Source organism: Trachurus japonicus, chromosome 10 (assembly GCF_045865225.1).
Source record: "Trachurus japonicus isolate A0001 chromosome 10, Traja_1.0".
Classification (NCBI taxonomy): domain Eukaryota; kingdom Metazoa; phylum Chordata; class Actinopteri; order Carangiformes; family Carangidae; genus Trachurus; species Trachurus japonicus.
Window position 1 is genome coordinate 17,709,888 of NC_140916.1, and position 14,223 is coordinate 17,724,110.

General features: G+C 40.6%; 1 protein-coding gene across 4 annotated transcripts in view; it reads left to right on the forward strand.

The window, feature by feature from the left end:
* Positions 1-14,223, forward strand: part of pcdh11 (protocadherin 11) — a 128,141-nt gene that overhangs the window by 43,336 nt on the left and 70,582 nt on the right. For 3 of the 4 annotated variants that reach the window (XM_085789692.1, XM_085789694.1, XM_085789693.1), the window contains exon 4: positions 8,901-8,960. The exons of the other annotated variant lie outside the window; for it this stretch is intronic. In XM_085789692.1, the coding sequence (XP_085645818.1) occupies positions 8,901-8,960 (60 nt within the window). The remainder of the gene's footprint in view (positions 1-8,900; positions 8,961-14,223) is intronic. 4 annotated transcript variants of the gene reach the window in all.

Here is a 14,223-nt window from a genome sequence, read left to right on the forward strand (position 1 = left end):
GCCTGAAGAGCAACCGGTGACAGATTGATCCCTGTTTAACACAAGTTATCGACCCTGTCTGAAAGACACTATTTCATTCTAAATGACTCCGGCTATTCCTTTTTTTTTTTACAAGACTAATACCACTCCTTCACTTTGAGTTTACCTCTCTTAAAACATTTCCCAAACCCAGTTGTGTTATACAAAGACATGCTGCTGCTGTCAAAAACCTCCCTTTTTAAGCAAAATGTTCAGCTGTAAGTCGGGCAGGAATTAAAAAAAAGACACAGTTTGTAAAATGACACTGTTTCTGACTTCTGTACTCCCCAGTGCCAGATTTTGCTACTATGACTCAAATATTATGCATATGTGCGCTTAAGTGGTATACTGCATTCCATTTGTTTAAAGGATTATGGCCATAACTTATGAACACATTGGTAATATATGTTTGTGTATGCCTGTGTACTGTTTAATTGTATGGTGACTGCTATAAAGAGTAAACAAGAAAGCCATTGATGTGAATGATATACTTTGAGTTGGCTGGTATGTGATCATTAACTACTGACAAATGAGAAGTTGGCTCTGGGAATATGAGGTTCAGTATTGGCTGGGCTGTTACTGAATGTAATGTTTAAATGATTGGTAGATGTATGAAGTATTAGACTTTGGGCATTAATGTCTTTAAAACATATGAGACTGAGCAGACAATGCCCTGTTTTGGAGAAATTGCATTTCAGAAAGTGAGCGCCCATCTCCAAATCAATGAATCACTTTACTTACTTTATTTGTGTTCAATAAGATGTGGTGATGAATTTGAGCCAGGTTAAAAAAAACATTCCTCTCATAATTATCAAGGCATTTAATCTGAAAAGGAAAACAAAATAGAACAAGACAAATGAATGCAAAAAATAAATTCTGACTTTCTAAAATCCAAGGCCATCAATCTATCCCATAAAATATGGCATAAGTATTTCTTAATTGCATTCTTATGCTTAGGAGGAGCATTGGGATTCATAATATTAGTTACCCCCCGTCTTTTACATTGGGCTTCAGCAGCCTACTGCTGCTTGGCCAGAGTTACTCTCCACTGAGGTTTAACACAACCAATGAGATTATTTCTGCTTGCATAGCAGCTCTGTCTCTGAAAAATGTTTGTATAGCTAAAACCCCAATCTGCCTACACGTCCTGGTTCATGTGTGGCCGTAACTCCCCAGACTGGGAGTTTGGTCGAGGCCCCTCTGCCTGCTGGTGGTGTGGAACACATGCCTGGTACAAGCAGTGCCACGGGGGAGGAATGGCACACAGCTGGTTTGATTGGGCTCTGGCCTTAATCGCCCATGTCTGTGCCATCAGCGCTCAAGGAGCAGTCACATACATGTTAACTGTGCTCGTACAAGGGAAACTGATTGGCGCCTTCCAAATTCATTCCCAATCAAATGCCGAATCACGCTCAGACAGATAAAAGGCTGATGTTGCTTTGTGAGATGGGTATCAATGTCTAACGAGGACGCTCGGGCAAGGCATTCAACAAGCTACTTCAAGTCTCAATTCTGAGACAAATGAAGGGGTCTGTTTTCAGAGGGCTGATTGTTGGGTTCAGAATGGTGGCTGACAATCTATGTGCTAAAGATAAATACATCTACTCCTGTGTGTATGCATTAGCCATGCATAGTTTAATCCTAAACACGTCTGCAACATACAAACAGAAGGGTCCAAAAGGTCGATGTGGAGCACCTCCACTGAGAGGTGGGTAGACCGCTCATCAATACAGAGCATCTTCTCTGTAATTTGACAAACAGAAGATGATTAGCATATTTGGCAGATTTTCTTCCAAAGAGTGTTGTGCTCTCTTGTTCCTCAGAAGTCCTGTTTAGCATCACCTAAACTGTAGCTACTAAGATATTTATCATCCTGACTCCTTTCATCAAAAAGGCAGCGAAATGTCAAGTCACGGAATGGATTTGCTAATGCATAGCACATGCTGCTGGTAATTTAACTTCATAAGATGGTATTTATTTTCATTTATCAAAGCAAAGTTGTGCCTGACCGTGAGAGGCAGTCAGGAACAATATGCAGCTAATGTAATTCTGAATACACTTAATGCGCTGCTCACCCGAGTAGAGAGAGAGAGAGAGAGAGAGAGAGAGAGAGAGAGAGAACTGCACTAGAAAATTGGTTGACGGTTGCTGATAAGCTCAACAGCTAAGTGGCATCCAAGCAATGGAATGAGGGCATTAATGGTTGTTTAAAACAGGAATAATGAAGTGACGATGACAGTCTTGTGTTCCCTCTTGCTCTTGAGAGGAGCGTCTGCCAGCAGAGTAGGATGGTGACTAGACTGACTTTTAAAGGACATCCGCAGAGAAGTAGTACTGTAGGTCACCAGAACTTAGCCAATACTGTAAATGTGAACCAAAAAGAGAAAGGAAAAAAAACTAGAGGACAAAAAAAAGCTTAGCCTCATTTCAGGATAATTGTGTCTTTATATAAGAAAGCAGCTTCACACACTCTCTGCATGCACACGCCGATATTCAGTCATGCACAAACACAAAGATTTGAATGTGCACAAACACACACAAATAGACCTCTCTTAATCTTTCTAACACACACATGTGCATGCTCTCGCACAAAATACACAAACAAGCACAAATGCAGTGCACAAACACAAAAGCAAATGTCCTTACAAAGTAGATGAGCTCCATTCTGTGTCGAATTGGAAGCATCTGCAAAGCCAGTTCCTCTCGGCCGTGGAGGCGTGCATCAGCCGGCAGAAGCGCCTGCTTGGTGTCCCAGGGTGGCTCGCGTAACACTTGGCCTGCTCCCTAGCCACTGCCTGGATCAGAGAGGCCCACTGCTATCATCCAGGCGCTGGCAGCAGCGAAGCTAGGCTTAGAATGACAAATTGGTTAGAGGGAGTGAGTGACGAGAGCAGGCCAAGAAATATACTTTGAAGAGAGAAATGCATTCCGGGTTGTGACAAGCACGCCACATTATATGGTCAAGTGTACAAGTCTGACTCCCGCCATGTGGATTGATCCGGATCCCAAAGACACTTAAATGAGGCGAGGCTCTCTCATCAAGACAATGCCAAAGTATTTATCTTAGAAAGTCACCCAAAATATTACTGGATTAGAGAGCTTTTCAGCACACAGTCTCTCGTCTCGTGGCCTCAATTTGTATCAAACTGCCCCTCCTCTCAAACTATCTGAGTGACAATGAGTTTACCATGTTTGCCTACGAGCTCGTGTTTTTGACACTGACAGTGTTGTAATATTCACTAATTTCTAATCACACATGTAATTATATCCAACTTAATCCAACAAGACCTCGCTCCTTGTAAATCAGGAAATTTACATAACTCATTTAAGGCAATTACAGAAATAATCAGGGAAAAATTCATGTTGTTTTATAATACTACACTAATACCATGATTTTCACTGATACACAGAATGTGTTAACTAAATTAACTTTTTCATAAAACCACCACCTGCTCACACCCAGATAATAATGCTTTTGTGTTTCCAGTCTGGAACAGTGTTTTCAAATGATACTTAGTAGAAAGTGCTGTTTTTCGTTTAGTGTGGTGCCAGTCTCTGAATTTGAGCAAGAGTGTACAGTTAGTATTTTGACACAGGTCAAATATATATATATATATATATATATATATATATATAAATCAAGTCAGAGCCTTCTTACCTGAAGGTCACACCCTGAAGTTGACAGCATTGGGTTAACAGAGAAATTGTGGAAATCAGAGGAAAATAGTGTTTCAGTTTTCTTTCTTTATTTGTAAACCTTTGTCGAGCTGCTGAATATTCAGAGCGTGTATAGTGGTACAAGGCAGCTCTATTGCTCAATTTTAAACAGTATTAGCCTGTGAAATGTGGTTCTTGTCTCCTCCTCTCTGTAGGTATCAGGTTTCTGAAAACAAAATCTTCTGATGCAAAGTCAAAGTAGTTGTATAGGCAATAAAAACAATATTAAGCTTACTCGACATATTTTAGATTATCATAAACCCACATCGTATGAAATCCTGTTCTAGTTAATCCACAGTAATATTGCACTTGTCAAAACAACCAGGCTACCCAGAGACTGTTCAGAGTCACAGGGAAAGAAAAAAAGGGGGGAAAATACAAAAACAAATCTCTAGTGAATGGGGGTATTTGGATAGTGACTGGCTGCTCAGTGTACGAGCCACATTATATTCAAGTCTATCAGAGGAGAAAAAAATATGCATGGGACATTTTTCATAAAACGTACTGTATGCAAACATGAAATACTGACTAATCTAGAGTTCTAATTTGATTCTAGGGTTGAATGTCATGCACATTTGGAAAACTGACTGATTTACTTGTATGTGGTCCTGCTGTATTAAGAGTGAGTTTGTTGTAAACACAGCAGCTTTGTAAGTTGTAATTACAATGTTTTTCTGCAGGCTGTTGGCACCTTGGTCAAAGGCAAGCTCCTGTGTGCCTCTAGGACTCCCTCTCATGTAAATTAGGCCCTCTTTCCTTGCCAAAGCAATCATGACATTGCACTGGTGCAATGCTAGGTCTGCAAATAAGCCATGTCAGGAGCACACACACACGCACGTGCACCCCCCACCCTCACACACACACACACACACACACACACACACACACACACACACACACACACACACACACACGACACCGGATGTAACCCTCTCAAATTCCCTCTCTCAGCAAACTGCACAGCCGCACCAGTTGGCATCTCTAGAATTTGGTTTGAAGTTGTAGAGTATTTTACTTTTGTTGTCAAATTGCTTTGCAAATGAGGCCCACCCTGGCAATGTTTCAAAGCGCTCATGCTATATGTGCAGCTTCCTCCAGGCACTAGTTTCTGAACCTTCATCACTCTGTATGCATATGCACAGTAGCTACTGCACTAAGCTTACATAGAAGTCTAGATAAACATGCCAAAATGCGAGTAAGATGGAAGGCAGCATACTTATGTCTTGTCAGCTTGTCTGTATGTTGTTTCTGTGTTCCTCAACTTGACTGACGTGGTCCATCTAATAACATGGCAGGTAGACAGTATGAAAGCCTTGTAGGTTTCTACCCATTAAAATGATATTCAATCATTTTTTGATGCGCTTTTCTTGCCCGAAACCACGCCTTATAATGATGCACGGTTCGAGTGCCATTCACATTGAAATGTTGGTTGATGCCACATCAAAATAATTGTTTTGATATGTCCCGTTTTTGTCTTGGCAATGACAATAATAGGGGGTGATCGCACAATGAGGATAAAGAACATTTTTTGAGGTATATTGACTAAATTTGAGCCACAGCTCCCCTGGCACACAATTACAGGGTTTTAGTCTGGGCATCATAGAAAAGGCATTGCTTTCCGATACAAGTGTTGCACATATTGCGTGTCCCTTTGATTGCATGTCCAAGTCATCCACTAAATAATAATAGTGTGGAGATTGAAACACTGCAAAATAGCCCAAGGCTCAGAAATTGCTAATGAACAGCAGCGGGGTGCAGTTGGGTGGTGCAGGGGGGATTGAGGCATCTGAAACCTTACTTCCTGATTCAAAGGCAAATAATCTATGGCTGCTCCCTTTATACCCAAAACAACTGTGTCATTGCCTCTAAAATAATCAAAACATTAAATGCAGGAGTGGTTCAGTGTTGCTGAAGAAGAAGAGTACCTGACTTCATGAAAACAATTTTGGGCAAAGATAAATACTCATCATATTCTTACATGTCATAAACATGTTAATCAAACTTCAACATGAGGAATCTTTATCTTTAATACCACTTGCTTGTGCGGATTACCTCTGATAAGCAGTGTGAGCATGATCTCCCTCATCAGAAGATTACAAATATGTGTTTTACGCTTGTTACACTCTCTTCTTTCGCTGCCTGTCAAGAGCTCCTCTCACACTGCAGAGAACCATCAAGCAAGGGGAAATCCATGGAGAGGGATAGAGACAGAAGGAAAGAAAAAGGGAATATATTTGGTGCTATGTGCTGCAGATCAAAAACATGGCAGTCACATGATCAAAGGCATTTGATAATCCTTGAACTACATTGCTCCTTTAATCCTAGTGAGAGAACTATATTTTATTGGGAGGGGGCAGGGTGGAGTTGGGGGGGCTCAACAATGTCAGGGTGGCGAACAGTGCTAGAAACGCAGTAACTAGCTGCTAGAAATGCAGTTTACTAAATGTAGCTTGGCAGTTATGAGGAAGCCACAGAAGACGACAGCATAAAGCCTCCTTATGTGTGGTGAGAATGGAGGCTGAGCTGATGGGAGTAGAAACACAAATGTGCCACAAGTCCCTGTCCACTCAGCACTGAATAGTGCTCTTGTTCTTTCTTGGGGGTTGTTAGGGAAGTTGGCTCGTTGAATGTGACCAGACTGCTATATACTACATCTGGCACAGAGAAACAGAGAGTTACGCAGCATTTGGGTTGATATTTCTTTGTCAAGAGCTGTTTCACCTAAATATGCATTAAGACTTGTAATTAAGACCTAGACAAATTTATAGGTTTGTTTTGGTCTGAGGCGAGGGTAAGAGAGACTCTAAAGGACTACTGTACAAACCTGAGACACAGCATAAATGACCCCTGCTAAATCAGCATGTCTCCAAGAATCAGACAAAGAAACATCATGTTTCAGTTATCTTTCCGTTTCTTCAGAAAATAAATTTAGTTATACACCATACCATTGTGCTCTCTGGGCCTCATCAAATTACAATAACCACCCCAAGCACTCTGAAAAGGCATAACCATCAATATGTAGTGTAATCCAAAGCCCTCTGTTGCAAGCCCCGTCAATAGTGTTTCCCTATCAGATGTAAAATGTCCCAGACCAAAGGTGAGCTGAAAAATTACAGTTGTAATCTCCCCCCACAGCACAGTAGTGAGTGTGAGTTATTGTTCATAAAGCTGCATTGTTTCCGCACTGATGAAAAATTAATGGTTAATTATTACCTGTTACATGTGTGAGTTACTCTTACACTGTGTGACAAAGAGACATGACATAAATTAAATGTGATGTTTACTATTCTAGAGTGGCTGAAAGTTGTAAAGCTAACTTGAGTTTGTATAGTAAATGTTGGAGTAAGATTATTTTCAGTATTGCTGTACCATAATTAGGTTGTACCTTAATTAGGGGAGAGTCATCTGCATAATAACATATATAATAAAATGGTCAAATAAAGTTAATCTGCTTTTGTTGCTGCTGAAACTATCATCTTAGTATTCCAGTTGTTTTATTTAGATATTGAAAAAGTCATTTCACTTCATCTTCACAAAAATCATTCACCCTCCTCCATTCATTATCTTTTTTTCAATTTAAACAAGGACACAACGCTGTTGGTATTCTGGCATACAGAAAATGCTAGTGCACTCGATATATTTTAAACCTAAGAGCAGAGAGGGGGTATGGGGGTCCAAGTGTGTCATTATTTAACCATATTGGGCCCATTCAAAATGTCCACAAACAAATGATGAAATAGAGTTTAACTGTTTGCCAGCACAATTCAGAGCCACAGCTCAAAATCTTTTCATGTGTTTTCAGGAAATGTTTTCCTAACATCTATTTGAACAAATTTAAAAAACAAAAAATGCTTCACAGTGTAATTTGTTTGTCTCTCAACTCAGTAATAGCTGTAATAGATGTTGAGTTATTTTAGTCTTGATAATCATTAAAATCTGATATTGTGACATCCTTAGGTATAAAATATAGTCACACTTTTGTAGACATGGTTTGGAATTAAGGTCATAATGCCCATACTTTCAACATGCATGCATTTTTGCACAAATTAAAAAAAAAAAAAAAAAAAAAAAACCTGCTCCTGTCCCCAGAGAAAAAAACTCATGTTTATTTGTCACATCAATTAAGATATCATGGTCATATAGCAGTCTCAATCTGTAGGGAAAATTTTATCTACTAATTCCATCGTCCCAGAAAGACCCATTTATTCATTTATATTTCATGGTGTGGTGTTTATGCTGCACTGAAAGCCTGACTCTTTTTTTCCCCGTCTCTCAGTTGCCTTGGCCAGTGAGGTTTCCTCCTTCTGTGTTGCAATGAAATATAGATGTTAAGAGTCTGGAGAGTTGAGTGTCTCATCTGTCCTGGTGATACCATAAGGCAGCCATTAATAGTGTCAGGGAGCATCAGACATACCACAGGCACATAATTGGATATGAGGACATAACTGAAAGCACCTGCTTGGAAATCAACAGGGCCTTCCCAGGAGGGAGGCCCTTGGTAGATTCCTAAAGATTTTTGCAGAGCATACCCAGTCCCCTGCTGGGTTTACCTCACCCATTGCTTTTTTTCATTTCTCACTGAGGTCAACTCAAGATGGCTTCTTGTTTTCTCTTTTTTACGGTGGCATTGTGAGTATGCAAATACTTTGGATCTTTGCATAATCACAGGCAGCGGGACCATCTGTTGTTGGCTTGTTGACTTACCTTGTGTCTGCTTTTTAATGGTGTTTTCTTGTGTCTGAGTGATGTATTGGTGTATTAACAATGTGATAATCATTTAACCTCAAAAAATGCATCCGGGCGTGTATGCAAAAGTCTGAACATATGTTCAGTGAAAATTTCTGACAAAGAAGGATTTATAATCTTTGCAGAGGGATAGAAATAAGGAATACAAATGGAAAACAAAACAAAATACATGACTGTGCCCACTCACATGATGTAGGGTAAGATGATATTGTCAAGATTAAGATTTAAAATATGACTATCAACAAAAGCTGTGGTCTTGGATTAGTGGGCAGCAAAGACGTGCTTGTTGATTGAGAGTCTATATGCAAAAAATGCTAATGGCAAGAGCCAGGAAATAAGCTGCAACTTCTGTCACTGAAGATTTGCTGGGAGATGCCCTCTACCAAAAACATGTTCCTGATAATGTGTTTTTCTTGTAGAATCTGAGCCAGACACCGGAGAAGTCTTTTAACTCGCCGCCCCCCATTTGTCCTCATAAGGTAAGCTCCAGCTGGCTCTCAGGCAAGGGACAAACAACATTATGGGAAATAATTGCAGCTTTTTATGGTCTTATTAGTTTGTGTTTGTGTGTCTATTTTCATTGCACATTGTAAATTAGCTCTGTTAAGACTCTTCATTTCTTTGCACATATCTCATGTTTGCCCACCACTCTTTGCCAAAGGATGTACAAATTAATTTATTAATTCATTATTGTTTTTTTCTTTTTTCTTCCTGTTGGCATTTCATTATGATACAAACACTCATTTGACATGAGGTGAGAAGGGCAGATTTATTCAATGCTAATTAGTCATGTACATGCACAGCAAAAGTCATCACATTCACTGTGATGGTCTCAAGTCATCTCCACACACTTACTGAAGTAACTTTCCCCTTCAACTCCTGCTCTGGTGCATGTCTCTTGCAAATGTGATAATGTGCTATGTAGTGAAATTCACACAATTTCAGTTCACTTAGCACCAAACGTGTCAAAACTGCCTGTGTCCTTTTCTGGATGAATGGCCTGTATGGCGAAGAGTGGCTTATTGCAAGGGTGGACCTTGGTTAAAAAAATAAATAAATAAATAAAAATAGGGAGTCCAATGGAGGCAAGCTGTCTGACAGGCTGTCATCAACTGATCAAACCGTAACACCGCTCTACATGCACCGCTAGCTGTCTACAGTGACTTTGGTGGCATTGAAAGCTGCACACGGTGGTAGAACAGTAAATAATAATAAAATATGATACCCCTGTACCCACGTCTATCACAGGGAAATCACAAGGAAGGCAATCGACTTTAGTTTGGAGGTTTGTTGATGCAAAACAACACTGGTGTCCTTCACTGAACTTTTCCTATTCAGAGGCTTGTGATGAGAAATTACAGTCTCAGAGCAGGATGGGATGTTGCAGAAGTTTTAATACAGGACCACCTCTCTTCCTATGACTCTACAGATTACACCTGTCTGTTTTGGAATTTCTCGTTGCCACATTTCTGTCTCATTCTCTCTCTCTCTCTCTCTCTCTCTCTCTCTATCGCTGATTTGCTCTCTTTCCATTTTTACACAGCTGATCAGGGCTGATGTAATAGGGGGAACACTGTGGGTTTGCGGATAGTGTTATTCACGTTTTAGCTGTTAGCAGCGGAACATAATCTCCCTCTAGTCAGCTCACATTAGTCTCCATGATCCGCACCAACCCAGTATGTGCTGCGAATGCAATGGGCCAGCTGGGGTAATTTGGTATGTCAGTCAGCTCAGGAGGCTGGTAAAATGAGTAAATGACTGGATATGATTTGTATGAAAAGAATATTCTGATTATGGCTCTCAGAATAGAATATCCTCTGTCTTTTTACACTTCTCTTCGTCTGCATTGTGTGCATCCCCCAGACAGATAGTGAAATGAACAGAGGGCTTTTAAACTGACTGCTCTGTGATTATATTAAGAGTGTGAGAGCGAGGAAAGAGAGGGGAGGGAGGAGATCGGGTGCCCAAGCACTAAGTATATATAATTGCTTCTTGACACATTGGCCAAATTCTGCAGTGCCAGGATCTGAGCGAAGATGATTAACGGCTGTCCGAGTGGGTGGGCACTGCAGGTCGTTCAGGGGCCTTCGGTTTCCATAGCGATCCTAGTCTAAAGGCCATATATTGCATACTGAAAAATCCCAGAGGTCCACACATTGTTAAACCACAATTATAACTCACATGGAGAGCATTGTCTGTCCACAGCGAACTCTCTTATTCATCCACCAAGCAGCTTTTCCTTTATTTTCTCATCTATTTTTTTATTAAATGGTCTCCTCTAGCTGGCGAGAAGATAAAGAGCAAAAATCTTGCATTCTGTGAATAATTGATGAGTGTGCTCACCTCAGAGCATCATTACAGTACGGCAGTCAGGGTAAGAGGTGAGGGTAAGATCATATTTCTGACACTAGGCTTCAGGCGGTAGAAAATTGTGTCAGTTTTTCACAAGGTTTTCTTCTGCATATACAGCATGAATAACAGTATCTCATTATAGCACAACAGGATAGGAATTTAATGTAAACAGTGATGTGCACATACATACATGTTTCTGTACATAAACTATTTGTTGCACAGGTGGTAAACAGAAATTCACAAACTGTCTCAGTGAAGCACCTTTTTTCCCCTAGAGTTCCCTGTGTACAAAAACAATGTTAAATGGTTGGTTGTGAGCACTTTACTCCTAGAGATAGCGGATGGCGTTCTGGCTAATATAATTGTGTTAGAATGTGTGTGCATGCATGCGTGTATGTGTCTGTGTGAACAGCGCAATCTAGTTAGGTGACAGATGGAGAGGCTAAGGGATGGGGGTGGGGATCAAGCACCTCTGACAGTATGGGGCCTGCACTGCACCCTGTTCCTGCTAGGACTGAAATTGCTAAGGTAAACTAAAAGCGTGCCACTGCTGGATGCCATTTCACAACTTTTGTTTTCCACATAAAATGAGAACCTCTCCAGTGAAATGTCACCCTAACAATGTAAGAGTTGAGTGATGAAAATGCTAGACAGGCACCTTGCTTCTTGAAGCAGACTTTATCCTACAAAGTTTCCACTGGAATACAAATGTAAACACGCTGATTGCCGCAGATAAAGTGCTTTGGAGATCCTGTGTGCAACAGCATTTTTTAAGCCAAGGAAAGGCCACTGAATAAGCACATCTTAATGATGATTCATTCTGTATAATAAAAGAAAATCCCTCTGGCATCCAAACAAGAGGCTAGTCATGCAGCAATTAAGCTTAGTTAAAGGCATCAAGCAGACTATGGGTGGTTGGTGAGGCATCTTCCTCAACATGTACATCCACATGCACATGCTTGCACATGCAAGTGCACCGACGCACACATTCACTCACTCAACCCCTCTCACATATACACGCACACAATTTGTTGGAGGTAAATGTGATCTCAGAAGACAAGCAGCAACAACCCACGGCTCCATCAGGCTGCCTCAGGTTGCATTGGTGGCCATCGTCAAACAAATAATGCTTTGTGACTGAAAAAAAGACAATCCAAAAGGTCATCTGTGACCTCTGGGACCAGTACTGTGCAGCATCTGTCACTAGCAAGCAGCACATGTCTGTGTCAAATGGCAAAAGGTATGCGGCGCAGCCAGCCTGCCGTGTAATAAAAGCAGTAAGCCTATATACGTAGCATCACTGTCACAGTGGCATCAACAGGGGTCCGCAGCGTCCTGGCTTATCTGCAGAACGTCCAGCATGCCGTGTTACATACATGAGTGGCTGGATGACTTGAAGGGCTGGTCGCAGCATTACATCTGCTCTTTAAATATAAATCATTTTTAGGTCACACGTGCAATGCTGTAGTGTATGATAAATATGATTGGATTCATAGCAGAAAATTCCCCACCATGTTCAATCTCACTGAGGAGTACAGTATGTATAATAGCTTTAAACATACCTCTGGATGACATAATCAAACCTTCAGATTTATGACTGACATAAATGATTAAAGACATACACACTACATTCCTCAGATGTGGTAAACATTCATCATATCCCATCATTCATATCAATGTGTTGCGCTGCTCTTCCTGTAATGGTTTATGAGGTTTAGATAATCCTCATGGGAATCACTAACAATTGCTAGCCTCCGTGTTTGATATTATATCCCTTGTCACAAGATTTCCACAACAAGGGTTAATGGCATGAAAAATTCAGGGGAAATTGATGAAGGAATATATAATCCATGCCCCCTCACAACCATCTTGCTATGCTCATATGTCTGCATCAGACCACACCTTCATGTGGAACAAATCAATAATATTCCATTTCTAACCAAATTCTTCTTTTTGAATGGTGAAATCCAATCTTCATGGACACACTAACAAATTGGATATACTGACAGCTGCATTAGAAACAGAAACAGAAACACAGAGAGGTGTGTAGGAATTGCATATTGAATGAATTCTCTCAAAGTCTCTATGAATTCTCTCAAAGTGCAAATGAGGCAGAGTTCTGTGTATTTCCCAGACCTCCTGAATGTTCTCTTTCTGTGTGTCTTGCTCTTTCTCTCTCATGCTGGCTTGTCCTTCCCTCTCACTTCCCACAGCCTATCTCCCCCGTACATCCAGCTAAACCAATCAGGGATTTGAAGGCCTCACTTCCAATCAATTACCACCCAAATCAGTGCAGAGGCCTTTGATATAGAATCATTTGTCAAATCAGTGCAGATGGCTGGGGGCAGGTACCCCTGTGCCATAGGCCATATCCATGTGGAAATCTCTGCTCAGGGTGGGCTCTCCTGACGCTCCCAGACCTATTAATGGGAAGTCATTGTGTGCTCCAGGACCGCAGTCCAGCTGCCTGGTCCCCTAGATTGCTCATGTATAAGCATCTTAGACCGACCCGTGGATAATACCAAGTCCCAGAGTCTCCCATAATGATGTGGACTATTTTTAAGGCGGGCAAAAATGTGACTTTCACCAGTCTTACTTGAGGTGTTCGTATGGATTTCACAAAGGCTTAGCAATGCACTTTTAAAATGCTGCATTGTCACATGTGGCCTGTTGTTTTAGTACAATGGGTGCAACAGTTCTGAAACTGAGACATGCAGTAAAAAGTCCACAAATTTATGTCACAATATCAGTGAGTGTCACAACCAAAGTTTTGACAGCTCGACCTGAGGAAGAGGTAAATGGTATAGTACGGGTGTGTGAAATAAATCAGTCACACTATAATTAATGGAATGTCACTGCAGAGATGTGAATAAACAGACATTCATTATAATAAAATCATCATCATTTCAATCAAGGATATATTAGATGAAAATTAGAGTGCAGGTAATGATAGCAGCGTTACAAATATAACATTAATGAGGAAATTATATATGTGTTATTGTCAACAACTGTGTAACATGATAGAAAAAAACATGCATAAGATCCATAGAAGGCACAAAAAAGGCACAACTGCACATTTAGGTCATATATGTATATCTAATCTACATTGAAAAGCTATTTCTATATAAAGATCCAGCTTTCCATGGAATAGTTAAATGCTGCAGGAAGTTATAACATTATAGGATACGGGAAGCTGTACCATTAACTGGGAAAAATGTCATCAATAACTCCTCTTCCCTGCTGCTCACTTCTCTTTCGCAAAGTCAACGTGCAATCCCAAATCGTTGCAAACTGTGTCTTGAATGGGGAAAGTTTCCAAACATGGACTATTCCTCTATAGATTGTGCCATTAATGCATGATTGGTTCATTCATTAAACAGGCTTGGGAGA